Source organism: Alternaria rosae (genome assembly GCF_020736505.1).
Source record: "Alternaria rosae strain MPI-PUGE-AT-0040 chromosome Unknown BKA58scaffold_3, whole genome shotgun sequence".
NCBI classification, from domain to species: Eukaryota; Fungi; Ascomycota; class Dothideomycetes; order Pleosporales; family Pleosporaceae; genus Alternaria; species Alternaria rosae.
Genome location: NW_025763572.1, coordinates 1966033 through 1979693, shown reverse-complemented (window position 1 = coordinate 1979693; position 13661 = coordinate 1966033). Strand labels below are relative to the sequence as shown.

Here is a 13661-nt window from a genome sequence, read left to right as displayed (position 1 = left end):
GTACTCTCCTTTACTTTCCCTCTGTCTAGTTCGTTGCGCCACACCTGGGTATGGAAGGATACCAAGCTTTCTTTGGCGACACGCTAGACGGCTGGCCCTTCGCTAGCGCGGGTACCACCGGCCACACCGCTTGCACGATGACGACGTCCATCTTCCAGTTCACGATGCAATCTCGTGGGGCGCCTGCTCATTCGCCGCTCATCTACTTCAATGGGTCCTGCTGGCGCGTCGCCCTCACGTTCCCAAATTCATGTGCGCCACGCACGCATCAAACGGCTTCTACCCCAGCACGTGAAATTCGGAAACCGGGAAATTCCAGACAAGGCCAATCCTGGAAGCGCTCTCCCTTCAGATCTGCCCGCCCTGGCCGATCTTGTACAGAACTGCTCGACGTGCCTGCGTGCTAGGGCGTAGATCAGCCGATCTACTAAGCCTGTCAGGCGCTACTTGTGCCTCAACCTACAAAACGCTCTTACTAAAAGCTTCAGATACCATTGTACACCTGTCCCTGTATTCGGAACGTTCCGATGTATTATGTACAAAGTTGTCAAATGCACGAACCATTGAAGGGTTAGTTAGTCCAGAAGTCGACGATGTGTCGGACCACACCCTAGCCGCACCGGCTATCCCTACTAGCGTCCTAGTGTCGTGCCAACCTCAAAGAACTCCCCCCTAAAGTCATTGCCTTGCATGGCCGCATTGCTTAAGCTCGAGAGGGTTCGTGTCGTTACGGTTCTCAGCCTGTACTTGATGCGAACATGCTGTCGTACAAGCATGTCGAAAGTGCACAGCAGGCGGATCATACCTAGGTCACAGCCCAGAAGAAGGCGAGGCGTACGGTGGATAGGAGAGGGGAATACTATCATTGCTGTAGACGCCGACCAGCCTTTATCTACACATTCTCGTGGTCTCTATAAAGTTCTGAACTTGACTAAGAGCTATCCAGCAATGTAGCAGCCACCCATGGACTCAGGCGCTACAATTCATCTTCTTCTCCTCTCGACCACCCGACGACATACATATCTCAGACAACCACTAAAAATCTCCCATGAGACTCTCGATGACCTTGTCCACCTCGTCGACAAGTGCACCAATCGCATTCTTCCCGTTCTCGATCTTCGCTTTGACAACTGTAATCGATTGGTTGTCGAGATTGACAAAGACGCGGAGATACGCCGGACCACTGGCTGCGGTACCGTTGACTGCGGTGGCGTTCAAGTTGCGGCTCATGATATACACATCGCCTATTCCCGCCTTCACGAGATACTTGGACTGTTTGCTGGCAATGATGGAGGTGATGTTTTCTGACAAACCTATGAGCTTTCTGACTTACATTTGTGGAAGAAATAGCCAGAGGAGGGATTGCGCGCGCAACACGACCGACTCGATATTCATCAACGATACCATATAGGAAATATTGCTCAAAGAAGACACATAGAGAGATATACTCACGAGCCAACAATAGAATGTTCTGGCCTCCTGTGGCGCGCGAAGTGATGTTGGCATCCCGATAAGGCTGTAGCAGCTCCAAAATCCGGTACTCGAGGGTATGGTCGGCAACTGGGACATTAAAGACTTCGACGGAACTTTGCACTGGGCTATTATGCGTGCCATTCCAGGACCCATATTAGGGCTGCGGAGAGTAGGGACCAAATGACTGAGGTAGGGATGGCGTGTAGGAATTGTGTGAGCCATACATCGTGTATAACGACATTGTGGATGAGGGGTTGTGCGCAGGGTAAAGAGAGTCTGGGTACGGCCAACCCATATTTATACCCCGTCGAAACTCTCTGTTTGCACCAAGATGAGCCAAAGAGCCTATGATGGGGTTGGTGCGGGGTTTGACACTTCATTATTGTTGCGACCTTGGCGGCAAGATCTTCACTCCAATCTCTCGTCACCAAGAACACCAAAGAATCGCCAGATCTGTGCGAATGTCTTGCCCATTTGACAGCCCCGATGCTACATCTACATCTAAATTACCCAGTGGAAAGCTGTTCGTTCAGTTCTCGGATATGTAGATAGGGCGTGGTATACAAAACGATCTGTGAGAGTGGCATTTACTTGTCTATGCTGTCATCTAGATCCTGTTTATCTCGCTCCCCACAGAAAATACTATCTTCGACCGTTTCCATGAAGTAAGTAACTGTCGTTCTCACCGTCATCACCAAGTGGCATCAACTCAGCTTTCCTGACAACCCTGAATAGAAAGCCCGGGTGTAAAACCACCATGATAACCACCACCACTAACATGAGCGCCGCATCGAAGACATACAAGTACGCCTCTGTCCGATACACCTTGCTCTCCGGCCCCTCGATGAACTCTGCCAACCGGAAAATGCTCCGTACAACTACAAGCACGCTAACACTGTACAAAGCCCACATATAGCGGCGCCACTTGACATGTGTTCGACGTGAAGTACTGGTAGGTTCGTTGTTTAACCTTCGATGAAACACCACCGCCATCAAGATGAACAAGGCGAAAGCAACCAATTGCGTACCCAGTCCTGCGATCACAACTGTAGTTCCAGTCTTCACTCCGTCCGGATCACCGGAAGCTTGCATCGCAGATCCCATAATCTGGCATACAAAAGATCCGATATCAATGATGACGTATATCTTCGTTGTCCAGCGCGGATTCATCACAGCGTGGTGCGTAGCATCGAGAGAGCGAATAAGACGGCCGAGCGTCATGTAAATGGTGGCTGCGAGAAGCGGTGCAGCCGCAAGGATAAGCATGAGTTGAAGGAGATAAGGGCTGCCTTGTCGGATATTCTTTGAGGACCACGCGCGACCATAGTAGCCTGCTGCTTCGCCTGTGCATCAGATTATCAGCAATGTGCATTGTGTAGAGAGGTTGAAATATTGAGGCAACCGACCTACACAGCCCAGAACAAATGGAACGAAAAACCAGCTCCGCAATGGAATGAGCATAATGAGATGGGTTAGGCCGCCGATCGCAAATAATATGAGGAATGCGTAGCCAGCGCCTGCTGAGGGCGTGTAAGGGTACAAATCGAAGTCGGCTTCGCCTCTAGGAATGATATTGTGAGATGCCATTTGTGGGATTGGTTTGCAGATAGACCAAAGTGAGCCGGAGTAAGCGATAAACAGGAAAATTAGAGTGAGAGTGTGAAGAGAGGTGTAAAAGATGATGGAGCGAATGAAGATACCTTCCAGGACACGACTGCGTGCCGTTACTATATACACATTCTGACTCTGCACATTTCTCGCATTCCACTCTTTCGAATTCTTATCTCTCTCAAGCATTACCGCAAGAGGTGCAGCGCCGCGCGGCATCTTTTGATCCCATGTTTGGTTGTTTCGTGTTGGTCTGTGGGTCTCGTAACGAAAGAGAATACGCGCTGATACGTATTGGGAGGTGCGATCACCCTACCTCAACCATCTCTTCCGCTACGTCCCTGCTATTGTAATCTTGGATATTCTCTGGATCTTGCACTGCCCAAAGCTTTCTTCTCGACCATCGTTGATCTTAATGGCTATGATGATTGATGGAATTCTGGGAACATGACAAGATGACCTCGGGAAGCTTATCACGGAGATGGAGTTGACGGCAAGATGTTCGCGAAATGCCATGCAAGCCTGCAGATGTTTCAGATTCCCAAATCTTTATCCAGTGGTACTATTAGATATACACGAACGACGTTCGACAAACTAAACCAGCGACAGTGACCGAGTGGGCCTAGAAGATGGCAATAACTCCAGGTGGGCTTCCAATACCACCCCTAACGTGCAAGGGAGCACTTGTCATGAAGAAGGTGTACCGGCCCATATCCTTGCACCTCTCACTGAGCTTCTCGAGATCCCACATTTCGCCAATAGCAGTACCCCAATGAACCAGAAGCCACTCGTGTAGGCACCATCCGTCGGTGAACTTTGGTGGCCATGCTTCGAAAGCGACGGTATCACCAGCGATCGCCGCGAGGTGACGGTCGTAAAGCCAACGAATCGTCTTCTCATTTGCTTGAAGACCAATTGCGACACTGTTGTCGCGCGTACCGCTCTTGCGCTCCGCTTCGTTCGCATTGCTAGGATGGTCAGTCGCATCTCTTAAAGTGGTAAGACAACGTACTTGTGCCATCTTACGTATCCGCTGCGAATCATCATAATGTCTCCCTGCTTCAAAGTGGTACCTTGCCACTTCAGCGTCTCTTCAATCTCCTCGATAGGGATCTCATGTCTCGATACCGCGCTTGGTGCCGCCTTCCCGTTCTTCTGTTCATACCAACTAAGCCAGTCGCAAAGCACACCTCTTCCAACAATGCCGCCTCTTTCGCACCACTTGTGCGTTCCGTTCGTGACACTGTTGGCTGCCTCTTTATGCGAGAGACCGTTGTAATACATGCCGCTTGCTTGATGCGCGAAATGCTTCAAGCTATCCCACTGAGATCCGGCTTGAGTGTTGATGTGAAGTTCGTCATCGTTAGCACAGAACTCGGAGAAGTCCGCAAAATCGATTTGCTTTTGCTCGAGTTCTTTTCTGTTGAACCCTGGAAATTGCACGTTGTGTAATTCCCAGTCAAGCTGGATGTGTTCGCCGGTGGTGATCTCCTTGGATGCCGCTTTTACGACATCCGAGGTGAGGAGGTTGATAGCTGTCGCGTGTTAGATACAAAATTGCTGTATGAGGTGCAAGTTGCTTTACTCCCGACTTCGTCCTTTTGCCCATCTTTGTCAAAAAATCCCCATATGCTGCCCTGTGGCATGCCCTCGACCTTCGGAAGGTCGTCAAACGCCGGGAAGTTGAACTCTTGTTTCGCCATGTTCACTGTATCAATACTTCTGCTATCGTGGGTTATAAAATGTTACTCTACAAAGGACTTCAGAGTCGCTTTAAGGAAGCTTGCTAGATGGGGTTTTGTACACCGAGGTCAATCCGGACCCCGCATCCAACGCTGATCCGCATGTGGACGCTTTCTTCGCTATGGCTTCAATGACGTTGCAAATCATCATTTAGTGCGTCGCGTGAATGTGCTAGTTATGAGCCGAAACAGGGTGGTTGGTAGCCGGACCCGCTTCCGAAAGGTGGAGATAATGCTGGTCAGCGCACGCTTAGGCAAGCCGTCCGTCCGGCATCCGAAAGAGAGTCCAAGCAATGGCTCCATCCCTTTTGATCAGAAACACACAATTCCAGCGACTACCCAAGCTCGCTTAAGTATCATCTATGTAACCGTCGATTTCGTCTCTTTGTTCACCGCGAAGACCTGCGCACACGGCCCGGCATATAGTTCGCCTTCCTGAGGCTTCTCCACGGCCTCGACGGAGAAAGAACAATGGCCCACTCCACCTGATCGTGACCCGACAACACCCCACATCAATTTCTCAAGGATAATCTCATCGCTCCTCTCCTTGTCAGTGGCCGACAAATGACAGGCTGCGCTCATGGCCGCACTACAACTGCCAACTAGATTCGTTCCCGATCGCAAAGGAACAAAGCCTACTCCAACGCCAATGATGAGCATGAGGCTCCCAACTATGATCACCGATATCATGGCGATTGGAGAGTAGCCGCATGTATATCGCCAATCTGATGGCCCGCTATCATTATCGTCATAGAACTGGAGTCGTTGTGAGCTCCTACACAGCGCCCATAATGTAGCGAGGTACAAAGCCTACCTCGATAGCAGCAAAAAAGATGCTTTGAGAAATCATCCAATGCATCAATCCACTTGTCGCCATGAGTGGTATCGCAAATCGGTACGGTAGCGATAGAAAGTATGTCGACCTTTGCGATCCTCTTGGTTCGCTGGAAATCCTCAATCCCTTTCGGACGTATGCATATGATGCCCACTCTTTGCCCAGAAGCATACAAGTCAATAAGCTATTGTACGAGAAGTATATCCCCGAGAGCACAACCTGTGGCGCGTTCGCTATCAAAGTGTTGCCTATGATGGTGTCGACATTGTGATGTCTTGGATACTCAATCAGTGTTCGAGCGTCGATGGCACCAAAACCCAACGCAGCGAGATTGCTGAGGGAGTGACTTTTGCCAGAGCGGAGCCAAAACAACCCATAAGCTAGCAGTCCTCCTACCGCTGCTATTGAAATGAGCAGCCTGAATAAAGTTATTAAGTGCACCCAATGTTTGAACCGACGCTAGCAACAGGGAATGCTCCGAATTGAAATGGTGTCCACCTACATGACAAAAGTGATGATACGACGGGTAAGACTTGTCGTGTCCTTCCACTTATATTTCCGGGCTTTCCATCTCTTCGGGCCAGCGATGAAGTTGCTTTTGGCACTTCTAATGTTCTTGGATGAAGCAAGACACATGTTCATAGTCGAAGAGTCAGGTTGCTGCAGAAATGAGACAATCGCGTCGCCCATGGTCATTAGCGGTTGCTCACGAATGCGAAGAGCCGTGTAGAGGATCAGTATAGCCTTCAGGAGATTTAGCCCTGTTACCAGTGACGCGATGGGAACGCTCCATAGAACTCGACAGTCCGATTCGATGTTTTCTCGCAAACAGTATTGTATGGGGCCTTTCATGTAGCGAAATCCAAAATTGGTACTACCATCCTCGTAGTCTCCTGCTATGGTCCAATTTTGAGCGGAATTCCTGATGCGCTCTACGACTGCGTCGCACGACTTTTCTTCCGGCAAGAACCCCGATTCATGCCTAACACCCGAACACATCCACTCGAAAGTATCTTGAGGCTCATATTCCCAAGCACTTTCGAATGAATAGCGCCAGAATACTGCTGAGTTTTCGTTGTTCTTTTGATCGTCTTTCCACTCGATGTCATCGGATTTCGCCACTAGAAGTAAATCACCTCTATTCGATTGGAAGGTTGTTGCGTATGCATCAATGCAATCAACGTTATCCAGCTTCTCGAAGCGCTTCTCGCGGAGCTTTTGGTGTATTTCCTGGGTGAAGTCGAAATCAAGGCCACTGATAGGGTCTACACAGCCTAGACAATCGGGGCTGTTGATAAAGTTCTCTCGAACACCGTATACTTCGTAGCTGTAAGCTACAAGAGATAGATACACGACCGAGTTATAACTACTCACATTAGCCCATTTCCCATGTTGTTGTTGAAACAATACGTACAAAAGATGGAGAGGCAGCGAGGAGAGCGCAAGCGCCGACCAAAGGAAAACGCGCTTCTTGCTGATGCGATATAGGTTTCGGACGCTCAAGACACCAACGTCCAACCATTGTGCTTGAGCATGGGCAATATCGACCTCTTTACGCGTGGGTGCAGATAGACACTGCATAACGTAGTTGGACGAAGACAGCAAGATTGTACTCAATACGTTAATGATGATGTGAAGGACAGAGTTGAGTTTTCGCGCACGATCGCAATTGCCTTTGAACAGCACACCGCTATCAGCATGAGAAGCCCATGTTATGGTGGCGATCAGGTTGATAACAAAGACTATCAAGGCTGCGACCGCGCAGTTGATGACTCCGAATCTCCATCCTGTGATGAACTTAGATCTGAAGCTGTTCAAAGGTTCGGGATGCGACGTCCGCGCCTGAGTAAGGTGTTGAAGTTCTGATCCGGTATCTTCAGCGTATATCGGATAGCGTTTACGCCGCATGAGTTTTGTAGAGAAGGAGCTGAACATGAGGATGAACTTCAGGGATTGTGTGAGAATTCTAAAAGACTCCATCGGCAGTCGTCTCTGCATATGTGTGTGCTGGTGTTTGTCCGCCTTGCCAAGACATAAGCCTCGTAAGCACAATGGGGGCGGTTGAGAATTGTCCATGATTGGTGCTCCCTGGTACCGGTCAGCTTGATCTCGCACAGCTCATGAGTCCACGTGAAGCCGCCCAGTATATTATTACCAGACTTTCTGGTGGCGTTCCCCATTCCCGCGATTTCTTTGCCGGCTCTATGAACTACGCCCAGTCGCTATGCGTTGGAAGCCAGCTTGACCTTAGATGAGCTTGTGCAATCGATCGGCCACGTGGTCGCCCGCTCCTTCTAGCTCAAAGCTCCTCAAAGGGGGATTTTCATGTGGCGCGCAGAGCCTCCAAGCGCTTTAGGAAGCTGGGCTAGACGCTCGTCTCATGTAACATTTGATGGTCGCTGACCGATGTGCGCAAGTGATCGCGCAGGAAAAGGTCTGCATGAAGCTACCTAGGTAGCGTTGTTGGTCGAACGGCATGACCGCCGTGTCAATGGTTGCGACAATGTCCAAGCGCGTTGCTGCTGAGCAGGTGCGACGGGTTGTGCAGATGGCTGCAGCTCATCAGAGCTTGTCGGTGTCATTGGTGGTCTGGGATCTTTTGAGCGAATGATATTTTCATCAAAGCGAGAGGAATAGTGGCTATTGATAGCGCCTTGTGGTTCGAACGTAGATGTTGTTGGTGTGGCTTCGGTGACGGCGCGTGAGTGGGGAGGGGGCAGACTGTTTTGTATTAGCTCCGGGGCTCCGACGCGTCCGCTTGCTAGCCCCAGTCTGGACATTCGGAGCAAAGAGTGAACGCAATAGCTTCGGGTTGCAGAAGTCGTAACTCAGAACCTACATGATACGTGACAGATTTCCGGCATCCAACGCACCTTCTAGACGGTCGATCCAACGCATCATCAATCCCCAGCCACACTTTCCGCATTTCCGGGCTGGCGTAAGCCAAGCCAACCTACCCCGCCAGCAGCTGAATCTCAAACCTGTGGCTGTTGCTCATACACATCCTTACCTGCTCCATCTGTAGCGTACCATGGCCGAACTAATATCAGGCATCTCGAAGCTCAATCCCTTTGCGAAGAAGGAAGTCGATGATGAAGAGAAGGGCGAGTTTGTTGATGCGGGGACTGTAGCGGGCGGCGGTCACGCCGCAAGGCAGTCGCATATTACCAAGGACAAACTACGTGTCAGCGAAGCACTCAAGAGCTTTCTAGTCAAAGAAGGTGTTTTGCAGGAGTCAGAAGCCGGATTGAAAAGTGAAGAACCGACTGCGGCGTTGCGAGAACTGCTCGACAAAAGTCACATTCATGTGCCGCCAGAGGTTATCGACAGGAACCATCCACTTCCCGAATACTTCATCAGCTCATCTCATAACACATATTTGATGGCTCATCAACTCTTTGGCGAATCGCATGCTTCTGCTTACGAGATCGCGTTGCACACTGGATCGCGTTGCGTCGAAATTGACGCCTGGGACAATGAAGACAACAAGGAAGAGCCGAAGGTCACGCACGGGTTCACACTCGTGTCCAACATACCCTTCCGCCAAGTATGCGAGACGATTCGCGATGTCGTTGACAAAGAAGCTGTCAACGAGAAGAATGCTGCACCTATCATGATCTCCCTAGAAAACCATTGCGACGCGCACGGCCAGCTCCGCCTCGCACAGATCATGCAAGAAGTCCTCGGCCCCCGACTTCTCAGCAAGGCCATTCGCGACAAAGGCACACGCGAACAAGACGACCCTAGCAAGCATGAGCATGTCACCCTCGCTGAGCTTGGAAACAAAGTCGCGGTCATTGTAGAGTACCATCTACCGAACGAAGAGGAGAGTAGCAGCAGTGACTCGAGTTCAGACGAAGAAGAACAGAAGCAAGCTCGCCAAGAGTATGACGCGAAAAAGAAGGCTACTAATGCTGGTAATATTATCCCTGAATTGGCCGAGCTTGGAGTGTATGCTCAATCGGTCAAACCTGTCAACAACTCTTGGTTCGAAGCAGAGCTCGAGAACGCACCTCATCACCAACTCATCAACGTCTCGGAGTCAGGTCTGAGAGCGCATCTTCCCGCCAATAGCGCTAAGATCGCAAGACACAATGCGCACCATTTGATGCGCGTCTACCCCAAAGGAACTCGCATTTCTTCGAAGAATCTTGCGCCGGTACCATTCTGGGGTATTGGCGCCCAGATCTGCGCTCTCAATTGGCAAACCTTTGGCGCAAGCAGTCAAATCAATGAAGCGCTCTTTGCTGGCTCTGGTGGCTACGTACTCAAACCAGCTGGGCTACGTGCTGGTGGCTCGGGTAACCTCAGCACCGGACGCAGGAAGAAACTTCGCTTGCACGTTGCTGGTGCCACAGACGTTCCCCTGCCCAACGACCGCGAACATGAAGACATCAAGCCTTATCTGACATGCACACTCGTTCATCCTAACGACATGAACAATCTTCCACCCAAGCGCAAGACTGCTCCTTACAAGCCCCACAAATTGACCGGCTTCATGCACAAGGACAACTCGCCCGCAAACGATCCTATCTGGAAAGACGTTCTGGAGTGGGAGTACGAGGACAATGAACTGACATTCCTGCGCTTGTTAATCAAGAGTGACGACAGTTTCTCTCGCAACCCCATCTTCGCCGTTGCCGCGGTGAGACTGATGTACGTTACACCTGGATGGAATTTCATTCGGATGCTGGATTTGGGTGGACACGAGACTACATGCACATTGCTCGTCAGATTTGAGCATCTAGACTTATAGGAGTGGTGGGCTGGGAGCGATTATGGGAGTGATGAGCCTGGAGACTGCGGCAGAGGCTGGTTGTGTAAAGTCGCTAAAGTACGCGAGAAGTTGTGCGGTGACGGAGGAAGATGTTGAGCATCCCATTACTATCCTAAACCTCCTACAGCACCGAACTAAATTCTAATGAACAACGTTTGGTTGCCTCTGCCCCTCGGCACCATAGCGCGAGGTTTTCTCCGAAGCTTGCAGATCTCTGCAGATTCCTGCAGATCCTTGCGCTCATAACACAAGACCCTGGAGGTTTGACACTATCAGCTATAGTACAGTAGTGAGTACACAGCCGCTCACTAACACCCGTTAATCTCCACTTTTCGAAGCATACCCCAAACGCCCGAATGCGAACACGGACGCAAGCTCCTTGCTCCCGCGCCGAATTGAGAGATGCTTCCGTGACACGCCCATCCCGCACATTAGCTTCGTAGCTAGCTCGTGATGTCAGCGCCAGAATCTTGAACCCAGCCAGCCCACCCCTCACTCCATCATCACGTGTTCGTGCTCGCTCTATATTACCAAGCGATACTCGTGCTGCATGCATGCAGATTAAAAGGGACGGTCCGTCGCTGATACAATCGGAGTAGTTATACCACGCACATCTGCTGGTTCATCGCTATGGGCTCAAACGATGCAGGGCGTAAAGGGAAAACTCTATCGGAATGTAGACCTGTGTACACACAATCGAGAGTTCTGCGTGGGTGGGTGGATTGTGAGCGGATCGGCACAACAGCCTGAGCGATAGCCTCTTACTAGCGCACCCATACGTGCACTCACGAACCGGTTTCTGCTACCCATGGCCTGCCTGATCTGCATGATACCACACTGCTATGCGCATGGGGTCCCATAGCGCGGGTGGTGGACGATCGAGCCTGAACGGTGAAAAAGCAAAAGGGCAGGAAAAGCACGCATTCACTGATTGGATCAAGAGTCTGGCAGCTGTGAGCGCTATAAGCGATACCTTCGTATTATCATTAGAGTGCACAACGCGACCTATTATAACTTGTCCGCAGTAAAAAATCTCCTGGAAGAGAAACATGTGTCTGACAAAGACTCAGACCTTTTCTCCGCCATTGGATCCGTCCTTTTCAGTCTCCGCAACATACCCCTCTTTCGCTTCTCGATCTCGAATAACCACTTCGTGACCTGAAGTGATGCCTTCTTGCTCCAAAATATGGTTGGGCACTACCGCACCCTCCTCGGCACGATTGTAATTGGTGTCTGTCATGTGATAGAATCCCAGGTAGTAGAAACTCGCGATACCCATCAAGTAGAATAGCAAGATGCCACCTGCTTCAGCGATGAACGGGATTTTGATGCTGTCGAGACCAAAGCAGATCGCTTCTCCTGCGCCGAGAACGCCTCGAAAAACGCCGACGTAATGCGTGAGCTTCTGGGGTGAATTTGTGAGAGCGCCAATCCAATAGTAGACTATGTTGTGCCACAACTGTGAGAAGACCCAGTTTAGCATAAAAAGGAAAAACACCCAACCAAATTTGAGCTCGTCCCAGTCTGTAGGATTGGTGGGCGGATTGTTGCGATCATAGTTACGGGTGCGAATCTAGATAATGTTAGGACACTATGGCGGGTGATGGACTTCGAGGCATACCATTTCCCAAACCCATGCAATGACTAGAGGGATACACACGCCAGTCAGGCCGATGAGTCCGCGCTTGCGACGGCCCCACCCGGGGTAGTCGAGCACGTATTGCAAGACCCATCCTGCTGGTATTTGCATAACGACAGCAATGAACGAAAGCAGTGAACGGGTGCGGAGATTGTTATTGAATGCTATGAACGTGTGAGCGTTATATTGACGAGTGCTCGGAGACCTACCATTGACCGATCCACTGTACACCAAGAATCCCTCAGCTGGCAAGAACGCGGGTAGCATCATGAGAAGGACAGGGTCTGTGAAGACCCGCAAGTTGGATCTCAACTCCTCCCAAGCTCCTCTTGGGCGATCAACAGCAACGACGGAGCCATCATCCCTCGTAAGCTTGTGTGGCCGAAGCAAAGCCAGACATAGCAGACCGCCGATGACCATAATCGTGATGAAGGCGATATACACTGATCGTGGTACGCCAGCAACAGTGTCCGAATTTCTGTTGATGATGACCGGAATGATGCCACTAATGGCCGATCCGAGCGCTTGCATGTTCATCAAGATAGTCGCATAAGACCCCTTCTCTCTTTCTTCCGGATATCCTGTTGCAACATAGCCCGCAGTGATGAAGACCATACCTGCACCAATACCGATGATAGGACCAGCGGCATAAGGGTAGCCCGTCTTGCCCGTCTCATCGTAATACCAGAGCGATCCAACGTACACAGCGTAGGTCTGGACGCCAATGCACATTGTCAGACCCGGTCCGAGCTTGTTCAGGATTGAGCCGCCAAAAGAGGATGAGAAGAACCACACTGCGCTATGATCAGTATGCATCGTTCTCGTAGCTTGTGCATGATCATTTACCTGCACATAATGTCGCGTTTACAACCTGAACTACTTGCGCTGAGTCCGGCTTCCCACCACCAGCCCCAAGGAGGTTGAGCGCAACGTAGATTCCCGCTGAAGAGCCAACACCGAGACCAGCAATCAGCATCTGCACCCACGGTCCATGGTACCGAAACTGGGGGAGGGCCAGGAACCCCATGACGTCCTACGTCAGCTCTTCTTGAAAAACAACGCAATGCAAAGGCAACGTAGAAGAGGGATGAACAACTTCAAGTGCGGAGGTGAACGTTACACTAACAAACAGACGGACCGAGGAGGCGTGCGAAGGGTTTAAACTTTAAGCTATCCACGACTGCGCCTCGATCAGAACCATAAGAATCAAGAGTGGGCGCAAAGCGCTAACCAACAGCACAAACTCACACCCTCAGCATGAGGCAACCAAGGGCTGGATGCAGCGTCCACCGATAGATAGTACCACGTCAGAAACTGCCAGGGTCCTGACGCATGGTGTTCAAGGCCCCATGCATTCATCTGGCTTCTTTTGGCATTAATCTTCGTTAGCATCCAAGTGGCTTTGAAAGCTAATGCGCAGTGTGCTTACCGACGAACCAAAACTCCGTGATAGCGGCTGGCCAGATGCTAGCGTCAGGTTCCCGGACTGGGCTAGCTGACTCGCTAGGGGCGGCCCTCAACCCGTGAAGAGCGCTGGTGGCCTCGGCCAAGGAAAAGGAAATTGGAGAGCATTGGAGTGCGTTGGAG

The 13661-nt window shown here is 50.8% G+C and overlaps 6 protein-coding genes across 6 annotated transcripts; 2 read left to right on the top strand and 4 right to left on the bottom strand.

The window, feature by feature from the left end:
* The first annotated feature begins 535 nt into the window (after nt 1–535).
* BKA58DRAFT_128917 (uncharacterized protein) lies at nt 536–989 on the top strand. Its single transcript, XM_046164344.1, has one exon. It carries the CDS (start codon nt 691–693, stop codon nt 952–954), a length of 264 nt encoding a protein of 87 aa, XP_046027766.1. The 5' UTR covers nt 536–690; the 3' UTR covers nt 955–989.
* Nucleotides 990–1035: 46 nt separating this feature from the next.
* BKA58DRAFT_467531 (RTA1 like protein-domain-containing protein) lies at nt 1036–3254 on the bottom strand (the record flags this gene model as incomplete). Its single annotated transcript, XM_046175065.1, has 3 exons — nt 2880–3254; nt 2502–2816; nt 1036–1304 (listed from the first exon to the last, which is right to left on the bottom strand). Exons 1-3 carry the CDS (start codon nt 3058–3060, stop codon nt 1036–1038), a joined length of 765 nt encoding a protein of 254 aa, XP_046027765.1. The 5' UTR covers nt 3061–3254.
* A 437-nt stretch (nt 3255–3691) lies between these two features.
* Nucleotides 3692–4983, bottom strand: BKA58DRAFT_128782 (uncharacterized protein). Its single transcript, XM_046164340.1, has 3 exons — nt 4667–4983; nt 4094–4616; nt 3692–4049 (listed from the first exon to the last, which is right to left on the bottom strand). The coding sequence occupies exons 1-3, from the start codon at nt 4782–4784 to the stop codon at nt 3704–3706; spliced, it is 987 nt and encodes a 328-aa protein (XP_046027764.1). The 5' UTR covers nt 4785–4983; the 3' UTR covers nt 3692–3703.
* BKA58DRAFT_128781 (uncharacterized protein) lies at nt 4984–8152 on the bottom strand. The gene is made up of 4 exons (XM_046164339.1): nt 7073–8152; nt 6161–7024; nt 5638–6076; nt 4984–5579 (listed from the first exon to the last, which is right to left on the bottom strand). The coding sequence occupies exons 1-4, from the start codon at nt 7732–7734 to the stop codon at nt 5184–5186; spliced, it is 2361 nt and encodes a 786-aa protein (XP_046027763.1). The 5' UTR covers nt 7735–8152; the 3' UTR covers nt 4984–5183.
* Nucleotides 8153–8455: 303 nt separating this feature from the next.
* BKA58DRAFT_128773 (PLC-like phosphodiesterase) lies at nt 8456–10485 on the top strand. Its single transcript, XM_046164338.1, has one exon. The coding sequence runs from the start codon at nt 8690–8692 to the stop codon at nt 10412–10414; it is 1725 nt and encodes a 574-aa protein (XP_046027762.1). The 5' UTR covers nt 8456–8689; the 3' UTR covers nt 10415–10485.
* Nucleotides 10486–11246: 761 nt separating this feature from the next.
* Nucleotides 11247–13254, bottom strand: BKA58DRAFT_128838 (uncharacterized protein). Its single transcript, XM_046164341.1, has 3 exons — nt 12921–13254; nt 12057–12868; nt 11247–12008 (listed from the first exon to the last, which is right to left on the bottom strand). Exons 1-3 carry the CDS (start codon nt 13099–13101, stop codon nt 11502–11504), a joined length of 1500 nt encoding a protein of 499 aa, XP_046027761.1. The 5' UTR covers nt 13102–13254; the 3' UTR covers nt 11247–11501.
* Between the last annotated feature and the right edge of the window lie 407 nt (nt 13255–13661).